This window comes from Lutjanus erythropterus, chromosome 8 (genome assembly GCF_056507025.1).
Source record: "Lutjanus erythropterus isolate fLutEry1 chromosome 8, fLutEry1.hap2, whole genome shotgun sequence".
In the NCBI taxonomy this organism is placed as follows: domain Eukaryota; kingdom Metazoa; phylum Chordata; class Actinopteri; order Lutjaniformes; family Lutjanidae; genus Lutjanus; species Lutjanus erythropterus.
In genome coordinates, this window is record NC_139324.1 from 18,800,902 (window position 1) to 18,818,229 (window position 17,328).

At 38.3% G+C, this 17,328-nt stretch overlaps 1 protein-coding gene across 2 annotated transcripts in view; it reads left to right on the forward strand.

Moving 5' to 3' along the window:
* Window positions 1-755: 755 nt before the first annotated feature.
* The window catches only part of fam124a (family with sequence similarity 124 member A), a 36,647-nt gene continuing 20,074 nt past the window's right edge, over window positions 756-17,328 (forward strand). The window contains exons 1-3 of one of the 2 annotated variants that reach the window (XM_084724039.1): window positions 756-1,001; window positions 2,223-2,257; window positions 8,679-8,710. Coding sequence is in view for 1 of the 2 variants with exons in the window: in XM_084724038.1 (XP_084580164.1) it covers window positions 946-1,001; window positions 8,679-8,710 (88 nt within the window). In the remaining variant the exon portion in view is untranslated. The remainder of the gene's footprint in view (window positions 1,002-2,222; window positions 2,258-8,678; window positions 8,711-17,328) is intronic. The other variant, XM_084724038.1, reaches the window with a different exon arrangement.

Consider the following 17,328-nt stretch of genomic DNA (forward strand, 5'->3'; position numbering starts at 1 on the left):
ACAAGACCCTGCAGTGTGTGGTTAAATTCGTGAATAGAAACGTCATTGTTTGCTGGTCAGAAATTTGATGACACTTATTTGCCTGCAAACATAGACAAACCCTGTTGATGGTGCTAAAGCAGCACGCTCGATAATGTTACCTTCACGTGCTGTTCGAAAAAAGTATCATCAACCACAAAACAGAGTTCTTTCTTTTCTGTTTTACAATCACCAGTTATTAGACTTAACAGAAACAGTATTTAAGCAAACCAGTACAGTAAGTTATTCTTTAGGCTTCAGAACAGATTTGCAGAACACATAAAATAAGTATATCATCTAACTGTAATCTCTATGGAAGCCTATTTCGGACAGAGAAAGACAAATAGTTATGTTACATTGACGAAAAAATAAAAGTACTCACCGTCAACATTTTAAGACATGTTCTTTAATAAATACATACAAAATTTTAAAATTCTACAAACTCATAATTGTGGGATCTCCAACATTACAAAATAGTTATGAATCTTAATCTTAATTTACCATATCTTGATTTTGAATGAGGCTGTGAAAATGACTTCATAATCTTGAATCAGGCTACTGTTTTCAAACTCCAACAGTCAACTATACTATGATATACTATATCGCAATTTTTCATTGACAAACTAACAATCTGACTTAATATTTTATAACTGTGATTCAGATGTCCGAGGGCTCCGGAAGGCATCATCTCAAAGCGCAGCTGACGCAGAGTAACACCAGTCGGTCCAGTCAGACGCCTGTTGCTCCAACCGAGTTAACCAGACCGCTCAGTACAAGTCAGGAGTTAGAAACCGGCTCATTCAGACTCTCTGCTCGCTCTGTAACTCTCTTATCTCCAGCACACCGTGTATTTGAATGCTCCGTTTTATTCGTTGCCTCGGGACTTTGAAACAATGCAACTAAGTGCAGTTCAGCCGAAGCTGTGAGATGGAGAAAACCTCCGCAGAAGATGACTGCGTGGATTCAGGAGCCGAGACCGGAGGGTGAGTAAAGCAGAGGTCATACTGGGATGATCCTGAATAACTAAGTGTCAATTATTATAATTTTTCTTCGAGTTAATGACTGTCACCTCTCAAAATGTTAAACATTTGAAATTAATAGTTGCCTACAAACAGGTTTTTAAAGAGGGAGTAGATGTGATTTAAAGAATTTAAATTACATCTATTACCCAGAGCCCTGGGAACTGAACTTTTTAATGGAAGACTATATCAGACGCAAAATATCAGCAGAGCATTTATGTGTTGTATGTCTGAGGGGGATCTGAGTGTGTTCATGTAACGATGTACCAAATGAAAACCAGTACACGATGAGAAATTGTGCTACAATATACTTTGTCAAATAAGCAAGACAGCGTTAAATCGACATTTTTAAACTGAAGTTTGGTGATACACATTTCAGTGAAACCGAAGGCAACTGAAGTGAAATAATAACAACAACAACAACAACAACAACAACAACAATAATAATAATAATAATGATAATAACAATAATGAATAGACAACAGAGACATAATATAGAGCGTTTTTATTTATTTATAGGCAGCATTTAATTCAAATCGAATATATGTATATATATTGTAATATTGCATAATTTTATTCTATTTGTGTGTTTTTGTTTTTTTTGTTTTTTTTCATATATAATTATTAAAAATCTATAATTGAAACACTTAATTGTTTCAGTGCCCTCATGTCATTTTGGACAATAAAGTTTATTGTTAAACTGTAAAATTTCGTGCCCCCATTACACATCTTTGTCACAGAGTGTTTGATAACCACATTTGAGGCATCATTGCAATATTGGCAGACATGTTGGCATATTTTTATTTTTCACTCCTTGATATCTGCATTGGCCCCAGAAATCCATTATTGGTCGGGCCCTAATTAATATGCACTATTATCGATCTGTTAAGGTGATGTTAGACACTTATTTATACTAGTCGTTCATCTGTTATTAGCCTGTTATTTATCTATGGTGATATTCTTGGATTGCATCCATGTGTAAATAGGCTAATTGAAGACGGCCTAATGTTTGATAAGGACACTTGGAGGAGGAGGAATGATCCTATTTCTTGAGTGGAAAGTTAAGTCTTAATCACCAACTTAGTTGTTAAAGAGAGTCAAACAGCCACGCAGCAGATGAAGCTTAATTCAAGAATGTTGAGAGAACAGAGAGATAAATGAATGTCTTGTTCCTTCTGTTTTCAGCCGTTAGACAAAGATGAGCCTCAGTTTCTCCTGCGGTACGTCACTCATAGGTGTAGTGTTGTAGCAGTGAAAGACCTGTGTTTGTGTGTGTGTGTGTGTTTTAGTGATGGACCCTACACAACTCTTACCCTCTTTAAAGACAACATCAAAATATGTATTTTTATGAGTTTTTGGTTTTTTTTACACTAACCCTACTTTATTGTGGAAATGTGATCAGCCACAGGGCAGGGGATAATTTAAAAAATATGAGCCTTTTAATGTTGCCAAATGTATTGTGAAAAATACCCAGATTTCTTGTCTAGATGGTTGTTTATTATTGCATTCTGACCAGTTGCTTTTCGTTTTCTTATATGTCTAACTGAGTCCTCAAGGGAGATAATCCAGAAGTCTAAATAAGCCAGATCTATGTACACATGTAACATATTTATAGTGTATTTTTATTTGTATCCCTAAAATAAAAATATGTAGTCCAGTGTTACACTCAAGTTTATTTAATCTCGCTATTTTAAGCGATTTAAGGCAAATTATCTCTGTCGTCCCTGATGCTCACGGTACTACATGAGCAATTTGTATGTGTTAATCATGTTTATAGGCTGGAACAGAAAATGTTTTTGATTTGTACATAATTTCTTCCTTCATGAAAACTGTACAGGGGGTGAATTTTTATATAACTCACGCATTTAAATTATATTAAGGGCCTGTCCACTGTAAGTGACAGGTGCACACAATCACAGATGGCTAGCCACTACGTAGCTGCTTCATTCAGCTCCCTCAGCCCCTGTCACACTCCACCTCTTTGCCCATTTTTGAATTAGCCAGAAGTTAGGCAAGTCAGGCACTGCCAACATGGCGACAATCAGAGCCACCACACTCTACTGGTCTGCTTAAAAGCAGCTCTTCAGAAACCTGTGGCTAACATGTCTTCACTAATTGTCATGCTGTCTATGATAAAAGCTTTCTTTGTAAAGGACCCGTCTCAGTTTTTAGGGAGAAATCCAAAGAATGTGACATTTCTGTGTGCTCCTGAGGGCCTTGCCTCTCTTTAGCTCTCCTACAGTGCTAACAGTTAGCTTAGAAATGAAGTCTGCTAACATAAACAAAACACCATCACCCATAACAACACAAGCCTAACTTTACTTTCCCCGTCTATCAACATGATGCGAGGCCAATGGTGTCATTGATAACAAGGATTTTCTGAAATTTCCACATAGTACCTTTAAAAGTGTGTAGGATTTAGTGGCATCTAGTCATGAGCTTGCAGATCGCAATCATCGCCTCACCCTCCCCTTCTAAGCATGAAGGAGAAACGGTGGGGGCTGTGAACGTAAAAAATGGCTGCATGTACAGCCAATGTTTGGTTTGTCCATTCTGGGATACTGTAGAAACATGGTGGTGCAGCATGATCGCTCCCACTCTGTAGATAAAGGGCTCATTCTAAGGTAATGAAAAACAACAATTCTTATTTTCAGGTGATTGTATACTAATGAAAACATAGTTTTGAATATTAGAATCAGTTTCTGCCTTATTCTGCCAATAAATTCCCCTAAATCTTACACATGGGGCTTTTAAAAGTTAAAAGATACAGCAAAAAATAATGTCAAAAGGCTGACAAAAGATTTAAAAGCTCACATGTCCATGCACGAGTTAAATGTAATAAAGCAAGCTCATAAAAGTGTAAGACAGACATTTTACATAAGAGACTAAAGACAACAACACTTTTATATTGAAAGCCAATAAGCTGGGAAAAGTAATCAGACATCAGCACGTCAATGCCCTTGTTGTCAGAGTCACCTGGAACCGTGTTAGCTGTGAACTGGAACCAAACACCATAATGTGTGTGAGAGAGCCTGTGTTTCATGGGAAAAGCAGTAGAGACCCCTGTGGAAAGTGCTGATGTGAAAGGAAAGGCAGGGACGTCCAGCTGATAACCGGAGAGCCACCACCTCCATCAGGTCACATTCTCCACCTCTACTGCCTCACTCCACTTCCTGTTCAGCGCCCGCATGCACTGTTGAGACCCTCTCTTCCATAAAATGACAGAATTTGTTCCAACATTTAACGTGACCCATGTTCGGATTATTTGAAGGGAAACTCTATTAGGTACTGATCCATAGTCAGTGTGTTATCTACAGTAGATGCTGGTCGGCACGCCCCCAGTTTGGAGAAGCAGAGAGGAGCACCAGCACAGAAGCTAAGCAACGAACTCATGTACCCCGTTGACAGGGTCAGCAAAAAAAAAATATTTTTGCCACCTAAACAAATCAGTATCAATTTAATGCTATAATACGTTTGCGTTGTGAGGCAGCTGGATTCATGAGATCACACGATCACGCGAGAATCTATCTTGCCAGGCTCCAAGCTATCTGTTTATGGCGTGGTGTTATGTGTGCACCTCAAACCATGCCCGCCCATTCGTCTTGAACAATGGCAGCTCCTGAAGTGGTTAGTGTAGATACTGTGATAGTTTCTATCGATCGAAGAGATGGCCAGCTTCAGTTCGGTTAGTTGATCTGATTGATTTGAAGTTAGCCCATGTTAGGCGTGACAGATGGTTCATTCAATCACTTGCCAAGAGTTTTGGCTTGTCAGGTAAATAATATGTAACATTTCTGCATTAAACATGCTACACATTTGTTAAATATTTTGTTGCAAAAGTCAATTTGTTCAAACGATGCATTTCCTTGCTAGTTGCTTGTTGCAGTAATTAAGTTATATACATCAGAGAGTGAGGAAGGAAGGTGGTGCATGTGAGTAAACATTAAAGTGAAAAAAACTGTTCAAATGTAAATTTTGGCTGTTTAGAAGCGGAGAAAACAACTTCCATGATCCCACATTGCTTCAGATGTCATCCAAGTATGTCTGTTGTTATTGTTTTAATATGAGAGAGACCCCATAATGGCAGGATTTACATATTGTAATTTTAAGTGTAGGCTATATTTAGAATATTTTCACCATTTCATCACCACTATCTTGTTGTCAGACAGCCTTTCTCAACAACAAATTGCCATTATATAAGCCAAATGTCACTCTCTTTTGCTCAACCAGACTCTTTTAGCAGAATAAGTAATTTTACCTCACAGAACAGTAGAGTTGCTGGTGTACTGGTGCCTCAACCTGTTGCTTCTGAACACCGAAGTCACACAATAACACAAACAGGCTAAATGATCGAGCAACTCCTGTGTTCTGTGATGTAAAATTACTGATTTCACTTATATAGCTTGGTTGGTTTGGAGAAAGTGATATTTGTCTTATATAACAGCAGTTTCCTGTAGGAAAAGGCTGTCTGACAACAAGGTAAAGCGGTGAAAAAAATGTATTCTAAATATAGCGAGTACTTAAACTGATACTGATTATTTTAGGTGGTGGTATTTTTGAGTGGCTAAAAGATGTTTTGCTGCTGATCCCTTCAGTGCTGGTACATTTCCCTACTTCTCCAAAGTGGGGACATGCTGACGGCCATCTACTGTATCAATAATACAACCCCACTTCAAATAATCTGAACTATTCTTTTACTTTTTTTTTTTTACAATAAAGCTCTTGCGGTTGCATGAATAATGACTTCCCTGGTGGAAGTAGCATGCCAGTGTTGTAATTTTATAGAGGATGGAGAGGGTTGGGTTGAATGGTTAGGCATAAAAAGACTGTGATTTCAACACGGGAAACTGTGGTTCACATTCCATCTCCTACCATCAGTCAGAACTGGAGTCTTCAAACCATGACGACAATCTCTCCCGAACATAACCAGGCCTTAACTGTAGAGGTGGCGGGCCATAAATTGCTCATATGAGTCATTGTTTGGAACAGTTATGTATTAGGATTTATTGCTTTTCTTTATGTTTAGTTTATGTTGAGCTGCCCTCCATCCCTCCTCTTCCCAGCTTCCCCTCCCTGTATCTCCACCCTAATCAAATAAGAGACATCTGAATCTGTTCAGTATGTCAAACAAGCCCTTTAGACTTACTTGAGAACCCATCAGGTCAGTCTGCAGTCAAACCCTGTGTGCATGACTGGGCTGCTGCCTGTCTTCGCTTCACTTTGTGTTTATTGTCTTTGGACGGAGATGAAGCAAGGCAGTGTGGCCAGACAGGGAAAGCCAGGCGAGATGCTAACCGGCACTGCCGTGGGAGTCCTGCCAAAGACACACACCCATGAGAGCCATCAAAACAGACCTGTAACTACGCACACTACTGCCTCCAACTCAACTGCAAAGAGTCATAAAGCTTAAAAAGAGAGTTTTTCTCGTACTTTTCCACATTTTGTCATTTTTCTTTGTCCACACAGGGACAAAGTCAATGAGTTTCACTCTGTGTCCTTTTGCTGGAATCTTCCGGTCGTTTATAATCCGCTCTGTATATTTCTCTTTTCCTTCGCTCCGTACGCCAACATTTTCCCCTCTGCAGTACCCCATCATCTTTTCTTCTTACCTTTCTCTGCTCACCTCTGCTTCGTCCCATACTCCCGTCCATTCCTTCCTCTACTTTGCTAATGCCTGTTAGTGAGATTGATAACCTCCTGCCGCAGGAAGCATACTCGTTCTTCTGTTTCCTGCTGTCCTGTAGCTTCTGAGCCCTTATTAGTTTAGAGACAAAGTCAGAGAGAGGGTGTGTGTGAAGGAATAGTGGTTCTCTGGTTGTCAGCTGACTCCTGTGGGACTAATAATCTCAGGTGGTGAAGTATGAGAGCTGATGTTTTATGACTGGTTCAGAGATTTATGACGTGCAGGATGCAGCTCCTTCATCAGTCTTCTTGTATGTGGGCAATGGGCATACAGGCGTCTTACATGTTTCACCTGTAATTACACAAAATGTCTAAATTCTTTCTCTAATCTATGGAGATCAGATTAGTGGAAATCTAATTCTACTGTAGCTCAAAGATGGGAGCTTTAGATTAGACAAGTCTCTTTCCTGAATGAGAACGTATGTGCGCATATGGGTGTGTGTGTGTCCCCAGCAGTGGAAGAAGTAGGATCCGTTATGTAAAGAAACAGTTTGACACTTTGGAAATTCACTTATTTGATTTTTTCTGTAAAGACTTAGATCAATACCACTCTCACGTCTGTCTCTTAAGTACATAGCCAGAGCCAGGATGCAAAATTACAAATCATACTAAGGTGAAAGTATGGCCCACATTACTCCGCTTCTGATTGACTAGTGCTGATTCCCTTTGGTTAAAGCAGGAGACGGATAGGTTTAGGTATGAGGAGTGATGATTGGCGAGGGTTATAGTAAGAATGTCAGGGTAAGAGGATGATTTAAGAGGCATAGTTGGATGCGTCATGCTCTCGCCATAGTGGGATTTGTAAATCTGCAGCCAGGACATAGTTAGCTTAGCTTAGCATGAAGACCAGAAGCATGGGAAACGTCTAGCATGGCTCTGTCCAAAGTAGGGGAAAAAAACTACTGAAACCATTATGCTATATCAAGGTTAAGTCAGTTTTTTACTTCCCCCAGTACAAATTCTGTTATTTATTAGTGATCATCAAATAACAACAAATGAGTGGAACTGCGTAACTAGCGTTTTTTAAAACAGTAGTACTGGTAAGGCCCTGGAGGAGGGACTGCTGCCATGCAAGCAGGATGCTGTCAGCTCTAGCAATGCTTTTCAGAACACTGACGTGCCAAATGACCTTGTTTTATCCACCATGCACTCAAACTTGGGGCAAACTGCCTCTCTTGCTTTAATGTTCTTACCCTGGAACTCTCAACAGACATGAGAAGGAAGTGACTCCTTAGCTACTTCCATCATCAGCTCTCTGTTTAATTGTTTTTTACCACTTGTCTGTTTAGCCCTGTTATCCTGTTACAAACAGAAATGTAAACAGGATAATTTGTGATGGTTATGTGCAATAGCCAATTCTTGGGGTGCAACTGCTACTCTATTTTCCCGGCGCTTTAAGAGTTACTGCATGTAACTAACTACAAAACCACAAGTTGTTGTTATTACATTTCTGTTTGTGGCCAGATTAAACAAACAATACATCATGTTAGAAAGATGATGGTAGGTGTATTTTTCCTGACTGTCAAATGAAATAAAAGTTAAAAAATGACCAGATTTTCATCTGAAATATAGTGAAATGTGGTATAAGTATAAAGTAGCATAAGAAAATACAAGTACCTGAACATTTGACTTGAGCAGAGTGTAGAGGAAGTAGTACTATTACAGATAGTGCTTCAGTAAATGTCCCTGTGTTTTATCCCCTCAGATAGAAACCACTATGAAATGTCTGTGTGCATTTTTGGTGACCTTTCCAGCTGGACCTCTCCTACTGTTTAGCCAGATGTCAGCACTTTATTTGAAATAGGAGTGTGTCATCCTGTAAATCATGTTGATTGTACTTCACACTGTAATATAAACTCCTGTCTCCTCTCTCTGTTTCTCGTCCTCCTTTTCTCTCGGTCTGTGTCCACATTGCCTCTCTGGCTCCTTTTTTCCCCTCTGTTCTGTTGTCCTCTGCAGGTCTGATTACAGTCCCTTGTCCTCAACGAGCAGTAAGTAAACCAACAGCGACACACAGCTTTGCTCACAGTGACTCAAACACACAGTGATCAGGCCCAGGACTTTATCTCCCTAATACACACTGACAAATTAAATCCACTCACAGGGGAGGAGTGTGTGTGTGTGTGTGTGTGTGTATGTGTGTGTGTGTGTGTGTGTGTGTGTGTGTTTAGTGGTCTGTATGGCCTACAGCAGATTTTATGGAGGATTCTTCGTATTTCAATAATAAATTTCAACAAATTCAATAATAAATTGCTACAGATTATTTGAAGCGGGGGTGTATGAGGTACTTATCAATAGTCAGTGTATTACCTAAAGTAGATGCTGGTCGACAGGCCCCCAGTTTGGAGAAGCAGAGAGGAGCACCAGCATGGAAGCTAAGTAATTAAATGTGGACAGAGTCAGATGCAAAACTTATTTTAGCCTCTTACAAAAGATCCACTCAAAAACATCAACATTACTTTAAGTGTATACAATATTTAGACTATTTTCACTCCTTTACTTTGCTGTCAGGACAGCATTTTCTGACAGGAAACCACTGTTATATAATATATCAAATATCTTTCTTTCTCTTGCCCTACAAGGAAATCAAAATCAGTCATTTTAACTGGCAGAAAATGGGAGTTGCTGGTCTAACGCTGCCTTCGCCTTCGATCTCTTTTTTGTTCTTGTGTGTATCTCGTATTTATTGAGTCTGATTAAAAGATCAAGGCAGCAGTAGACCAGCAACACCCATATTCTCCAAGGTAAAATTACTAATATCACCAGTGGAGTCTGGTTGAGTGAGAGGGAGCAATATTAGGCTTATATAACATTTCCATCCCAAAAGGCTCTCTAACATTTATATGATTTTCTTTAGATGAGCCTTTAAGTGGCTAAAATATATTTTGTTGCTGTCCACAGCAGTACATTGCTTTTCTTCCATTAGTGTGACTCCTACTGCCTCTCCAAATTAGGGGCGTGTCACACACTGTCATACACTGACAGTGGATAGGTACCTCATAAAACTCCACTTCAAAAAATCTGAACTATCCCTTTAACATTTTACACATAAAAATGAAAAGAAATATTATATGGATAACAATCACAGTGAAAAAAAAAACATTTTCCTTGACAGGGCAAGTGGTCCTAGACAATGAAGCTTTAAAAAAAAAAAATGAAATCATAAATTTCACATGACTGGACCAGTACAAATAAACTTTCTTCTTCATGTATTGTAAAAAAAACCCCCAAAAAGTCATTATTTTCCCTAACTTTTAGATTTCCATGCATCAGTATTAAGCTTCATATATAAACAGTACCTTGAAATACACAGTGCACATTTCTCTGGAAAATATGATGAAAACACGTGGCTGCCACAAGCAAACAGTGATAAGAATATTAAGCCATTTCAACAAATCATCAAATTTGTTACACATGCTAAAGGGATAACTTTGGTTTTCTACAATTAGGATTTTATTTTGATAGGTCTGGTCATTGTTTTTATCAATAATGATCAAAATTCAAAGTGGGGACATAATTATATATGGTGGCTGTGGCTTTCAACTATATCACAATATGATAATGATTACATAATATTGATTAAATATAATATTCTGATTCTTTTTTATTATTGTTTAATTGTATAGAATTGAAGTTTCAGTAAAACTGATGAAAGTGTGGATGGACAGCAACTGCTTAGAGACTCATGTTGTGTTTATCACTAAGCCAGATGAAATCAGCTTCCTAAATACACAATATGAGTTTTAGATCGGCTGCTTAATGTTGTTTGTGTGGTTGTAAGTGCCAGTAGTGCTTGAACTATGAGGTCACCACTTGCTGCTGAGTTACTCATCTCATGCTTTTGTGCATAGTGTCTCAGTGTGTGTGTGGTTTTGAATGTGTGTATAGATTGTGAAAGTCTGTGTTTGCAGGGGTCATGACTTCTCCACAGTACGGTTGCCAGGTCTGCCGGCCTTTTACAATAGGGGGATTATACCCAATATTAGCCCATTAATCTGGTCTACAGGAAGCTCTGTTATCCCACTCGCACCACACCCGCAGGTCAGGAAGTACAGGACCACATGCACACACACACACACCACACACACACACACACACACACACACACACACACTCACATCCATCTGATCCAGCAGTATCTGGTTTGGTCTTTCCCCTCATGTTTCCTGTGTCTTTCCAGTATCAGATGAGCTTCTGCCCACTATTGTCTCCGTCACTACTGGAGGTCAGGATTGGAACAAAACATGCACATTGTCAGAAAACACAATAAAATTTAAATACATGGGGAAGTGAGACCACATTTAGAAAGACAGGAATTCATCCTGCTTGTGTTTCACTCAGATTTACAAACTGAAACTTATCCAAAGGATTAAAATGTGATTGATGTGTAATATAATTTATACCACGTGAGTGTGGTAAATACTTCTGTCTAAGCAGGTGTCTGTTTACTTGGTATAACAGGGAACCTCAAATGTGGCTCTGGTCAACAGTTAAACCACTGTCTGATCTAAATGTGCAAGACATGTTTAACTGCTGGGCATGGAGGTTAAATTACATTATAGCATTACAAGTACTCATGTTACTGTAATTAAGTCATTTTGTGGATACCTCTATGAGTCTCTTTTTAAATATGCATTACACTATGTAATCTACTTAGTTGTGCTTTTTTACAATTTGAATAGATATCCAAACCTTTCATCTGCATTTTTATAGCCAATAAATCAGAACGGGCCAACGAAAACTATTACATGCTGATGGAAAAACAAAACTGCTGCAGCAGGCACAGGTTTGGAGTGGAGACTGCGTCCACCGACCAGAATACCACAGGCATTGGGTTTAATACATACATATATATACATATATATATATATATACATATATATATATATATATATATATATATATATATATATATATATATATATATATATATATATATGTGTATATATATATATATATATATATATATATATATATGATCGATGTGGTTTTATTTGTCCAGGTTGTCAGATATTTGTCTCTAAGGTTTTAGCTGCCACCCAAAACAATGAAGGTGAAAAAAATGTTTGAAGTTTTTAGTGTTGAAAAATGACAGCTCTGATGGGGAGTCTTTCTTTAGTAGAAAGCAGCTCCAATGAAAAGTGTTTATCCACAGCAGCAAGGACACTGTTCTTGGAGAGACACCTTACTGTTAATGTTTTAAAATTTAACTTTTAGATGCTGTGAGATGAGCAGCAGATATGTCAGATGCTATATCTCAAAGGCTTAGCAAAATTTGTATCATTATTTAAAGGATGAACTTAAAACTAAACTAAATGAGTACACATGGTACATCAAGCTGCATATAACCATAGCACATGACACTGGGCTGTGGCATTTTCACCCGTATTTAGTTCATTGTTTTGTTATTTCATTTACTTTCAAGCAACCTGTTCTCACACTAGTTGAAATATTTTCTTTGGTGGATTTTGCTGCTTCTCCAGAAGGGTCTCAATGCTAAGTAGTCAGATGAACCTCCATTAATCATTGTCTGTTGCCACATCTGTAACTTTTTTTTTTTTGACTTAAAAAAAACAAGAAAAAGCAAAGAAAGAGTCTCCAAGTTTCTGAGATGCTGAGTGGCTTACTGTGTGTAAAGCTTTCATTACCCCTCAGGGAATATGTCTTGTTTAAAGATTTAAGTTTTAAGGACAAGGCAGTGAACAGTGAATCCCGAGTAGCTCCAGTTCTTCGACTAATACTGGTCCCGAGACTCATTATTAGTTTATGAAATGCACACATCCTACAGACAGACAGATGGAATTGGGCTCGGTTCATTTTTCAAACCGAGGCTCACACTAATGATCAGAACAGAAAGGATAGGACAGATGGATCCAAACTGCTGTGGTAACAGAGTTTCCAAAGATGTAAAAGCACAACATAGAGAGATCATCTGTCCCAGCGCTGTGTGTGGCTGCCTGTCTTTGTCCCCCATGTGTGTGTATTCATGCATGTCTGTGTGCTCTGATGACTTCATTTGCAAAGACGCATGCAGCATCAGTCTCCCTCACCTTCTGCCTCCACAGAAGTATATTTAGGTTCTGGTAGAGAGGGTTCTTATGTTTATACAGGTGGTCCTAACCCCTGACCTTTGACCTCAGTTTAGACCAGCCATGAGCCGCCTGGAGACAGACTTATACCATGTTAAACCACCAGCATCAGTGTGACTGAGGTTATATTCTACTTTAGATCCCGTAGGTGTAACAGACACTCAACCTCAGTCTTGAAACTTAAACTGTGTCAATATGTTTGAATCTAAATTTAACAAGTATTAATCTGTGAGTTGTTTTTGGACAGTGAGGCTGAATGTTCAACGGTACAGTTAAGGGTGAAGCATTTGACAGCTGTTACTAAGAAACAAGAGTTTGTCAGTTACTGAAGCCTTTGTAAGCCTAGTAATACTGCACAAAAAACAATTCAACACTAAATATTCTATAGTATTTAGTTTAATAGAGTTTAATTTTTTGTTTTAAGAAAAAATGCCAGCGTAGCGGACAAAAATACATTCATAATATTATGTGAAACTAACAAAAAAAATGTAGCCACCTCAAATCACTCACTGAAAGGATACGGTTGGCTGTTATTCTGTGCACCTATAACAAACAAAACCATCATTGTGTTACTTTGACTCTCAGTTCTTTCTGACTTCTTTACCCCTGTCTATGTCTCTCACCTCTATACTCATTGACTGAAGATACTGAAGGTACAAATCTTTAAAGATATGTCACAGATATGCACACATATATACAGTTGTTTAATATTCAAAAATGGCTCAGTCATTTTCTAAAACAGCTGGTCACTCAGCAAACTCAAACAAGGGGAGATACTGCATTTTTTTGGAACTATTTTCAGCTACATTCAACACAAGTTTGTTCACACAAATCCTGGGGTTCAGACTGGAGAGTTCCCTAAGTCACTTATACTAGTTGATGCAAAATGTATAGTTGTATCATCTGCGAATGCAGTAGGACTGCACTTACTCAAAATGTAAGGTAAGTCATCGGTAAAAAAAGAAAAGAGGATCGGCCCAGACAGCTCCCCTCAGTCAGGCCACACTGTAAGCATTTAGAGGAAGAAAGACTACCATTAAAAAAAGTATATTGCATCTTATTGCATAAAAAGCGATTCATCCACTGATAGCTGTTGGACTAAACCCATATGGAGTTAGCCTAGTTAATAATAACCTGTGGTCTACAATATAGAATACTGCACTAAAGTCAAGTAATACTGTTTCAACTGTTATTTTGTTGTCTGGTCAAGGTAACCATTTGTCAATTAGTCTGTCGTTGTGCATGCAGAGTGATCTGTCTTGCTGGTAATTAGAATTTTTCCATTTGCTTTCTTTTCTTTGTCTCCTGTGTGTTTTTCTGAAGAAGTTTACCCTGGCAGATTTTCAATTTGAGCTGAATAACCTCTTGGTCAGACTCAGATTGAAAATATGATACATTGGCAATGGTATATTCAAGCAAGTTTGAGTAAAAATGGAACAAATAACCATTCTAACATTAATGCTGTACCACTGCCATGTCTGCACTGGGAAAATGCAGCTAAAACCTCTATGGCGTGTTGAATTTATATGTAGTCTTTAAAGGTTTTCGTGAATGCAGAGGCTTGCGCAATGGTTTTATCACTCAGACGTAAGGTTTAGAAGTGTAGTGACAAGTTTCAGCAGTGATGGAAAACTAAATGCTGAGTGTAATCTGTCTGTTACGCTGCCTGCAGCTGGTGTGTGCAGCATCTTTGAATGTTCAATAGATGTCCCGCCCCAAACACTTAATCACACAACCTCACTTTCTATTGGTCAAAGCAGATGAGTGTCCATTCAGCCCGAGTGACCTGTGACCCGGCCCCCGATGGTCTTCTACGTGTGTGTATGTACATATATGTAAGACAGAGGGGGCCTGCTGTCAGAGTAACGAATGTTTTTGTGCCAGAAGGAGGACGAGGTCAGACTGTAACAACACAAATACACAGAGCAGAGACACAAACACAAATATACTAACAGAGGCATAAACCAACTTGAGAAGGATGTGAATGATTTGTCACACTTGAATGACTAACAAATACACTATAGATGTATTAATCACTTGCAGATGTAGACTCATGAAAATTTACACGACAGCCAGCGTCCAAAAGAGGAAAAACTTGGATGTAAGATGAAAAGAAATCATGAGACGGATTCAGGACATCCAACTTTTACAGGTAATAGTAAGCAAAACACAGACTGTGGAAACATTTCTTCCTGAGAGAGGAATCAAGACTGAAAGGAAGATTTCAAAACGGTGAATAAAATAAATGTGCATCAGCATATTAAACAGTTCAGCGAGTCTTTTATATCACAGAGCCCTCGACAGGATTGATAGTCGTCTAACAAAAGCCTGGGAGTTACTGGTTGACATCTGGGGCTTATTTTCTTGGATCAGTCTGTCACCAGCAGATGTTTGCTCGCTGACACACACATATATTTGTGTGTACGAGTAAATGTGTGGAAATGTCGCTCGGCTTTACTGCATTCATGCTAGAGTGTGCAAGCACTGACAGGGTATCCAACCTAAATACTTCATGAGTACTGATCACTTTGAGTCAGAAACATCAAGTTTAAAAAAACTACTGAAAGCTGTTGCCAAATACTTGGCTTCGTCTTGTTAGATTGCACTCCAATTAGATCATTTAGGATACAAATTAGAATCAATCAATATGTTTTTATAGTTGTGTTTTATGAGTACGTAAATATTTACAACCTTCTAATGTGTTTTCATAATGCATCTCATTGCTGTTTTAGTTTTTTATTCTATTTTATGTAAGTGTTTACATTTTTAAGACACAAATAATATTTATAGCACTTTGTTAGGTGTTTTTAAAATATGTCTCACTAAATAGCAGAGATGAAAATGTAATTAAAAATATCATCATTATAATGACCAGAAGTTTTACATTGAATATCACAAATAAGATGAGCAGCACTGTGCAGTTTTCATCTGCATAAACATTAAAATAATAGCATAGCTAATACCTTATGTTAACATATGAAAATCATATCAAATGTGCAGTGCAAACCATAGCATTTTCCTCCATTCTGAAGTCCCCACAACATGCATTGAGCTAAAAGTTAACCCAGTGTTACCTTGTATTTGCTATAAAGTAGTGGATGGTGGTCAAGAAGATGACTCGTATCAATTTTCTTTTTGCATGTTCTGTAGACAGGGTGACCATCTTTGAAAAGTTTTCCTCAGTACTTTTATAAAACCCCAAATATGACCACGCTTTAGACTAAGTACATCTCTGGAGAGCCGTCACCGCCTTCCACCACTGAGACACTAAGACAAACCAAAACTGCATGCCACATCTGTGCACCTGCATCTGGCTTACTTTGGTCAATGCCGGACAATATTCACCACAAGTTTTTCACAATAAAAACACAGCTAAACCACCAGTTCTAAATAGTATCACCAATCTATTGGTAACACTTTGAAGTACAGTATACTGACGGCACTCAACAATAAGGCTTGCTCACATACTCAGGGCAGGTAAAATGCCATGTCAGGCTGGTAAATCTAGCAACTCACTTACCCGACAGGGAAAGTGGTCAAAAAGAATCAAGCTATTGTATTATTTTGATTAATGATGAATGATTTATGGTTAAAGTCATTTTTAATGCAAGCATGCTGTTTTTGCCTCTCAAGATATGGAGACTTCATGCTTTTCTCCATTTGTTATCATATTAAACTGAATATCTTTAGACTGACAAAACAAGACATTTAAAGATATCATTTTACTCTTTTTTGGCATTTTATAGAGGTTGCAGCCCTAGATTGAACATGACAAACAACCTTAGTCTTTGCTGTTACTTGATAACGACTAATAAATAAAACAATCTGTACAGGCAGAAGTAAAAACTGGCTTTGAGCAAGTACATTTCTGATTTCTGCATCAGTGGCTGTATCTGATGAGTCTTTACCACAAAGTGAAACTCTTGGTTCCAGACTGCCTGTGCATCCAGTAGTGCCTGAGGCCCTGCTAATGATCAGGAGAACCAGGAACACATGTGAGCAAGTTACTCCAAATCCACTCTCCAAAATTTGTACATGACCCACGCAGTTGTATATCAGGCAGTGGATTAAATACTTACCGGTGAAAGTGCAGGAGTCTGTGAAGGTTTACTTCCTCTGCTAAATCCTTCAAGGTCTGCTGTGGTTTTGAGTGATCTGCGGACATGTGCAACTCAAATACTTGCAGCCAGAAAGACGAATGGAAACTGGAATACATAAAGGTGCTATAAGTTGCTTTATAATTTATTTTTTTACTTTTTAAGTTCTGCTGTAGCACTATAGTTAATACAGAACAAAACGTCTGACTATGTTTATACATAATTTCTTGATTTAAGTTGAAATATTTTGTATTTGTATTTTTCCTTAGAGTTGATATTTACTATGATTTAATTTCTAGTAAAAACAGTGTAGGTTTTGAACAATACTTTAGTGTCTAACTTCACATGTTAATGGCACCCCAGTGACACTAGGCAAATGTTTTGCATGTGATCAAGCCGTGTCCTGCTGTAATTCAATTCCCC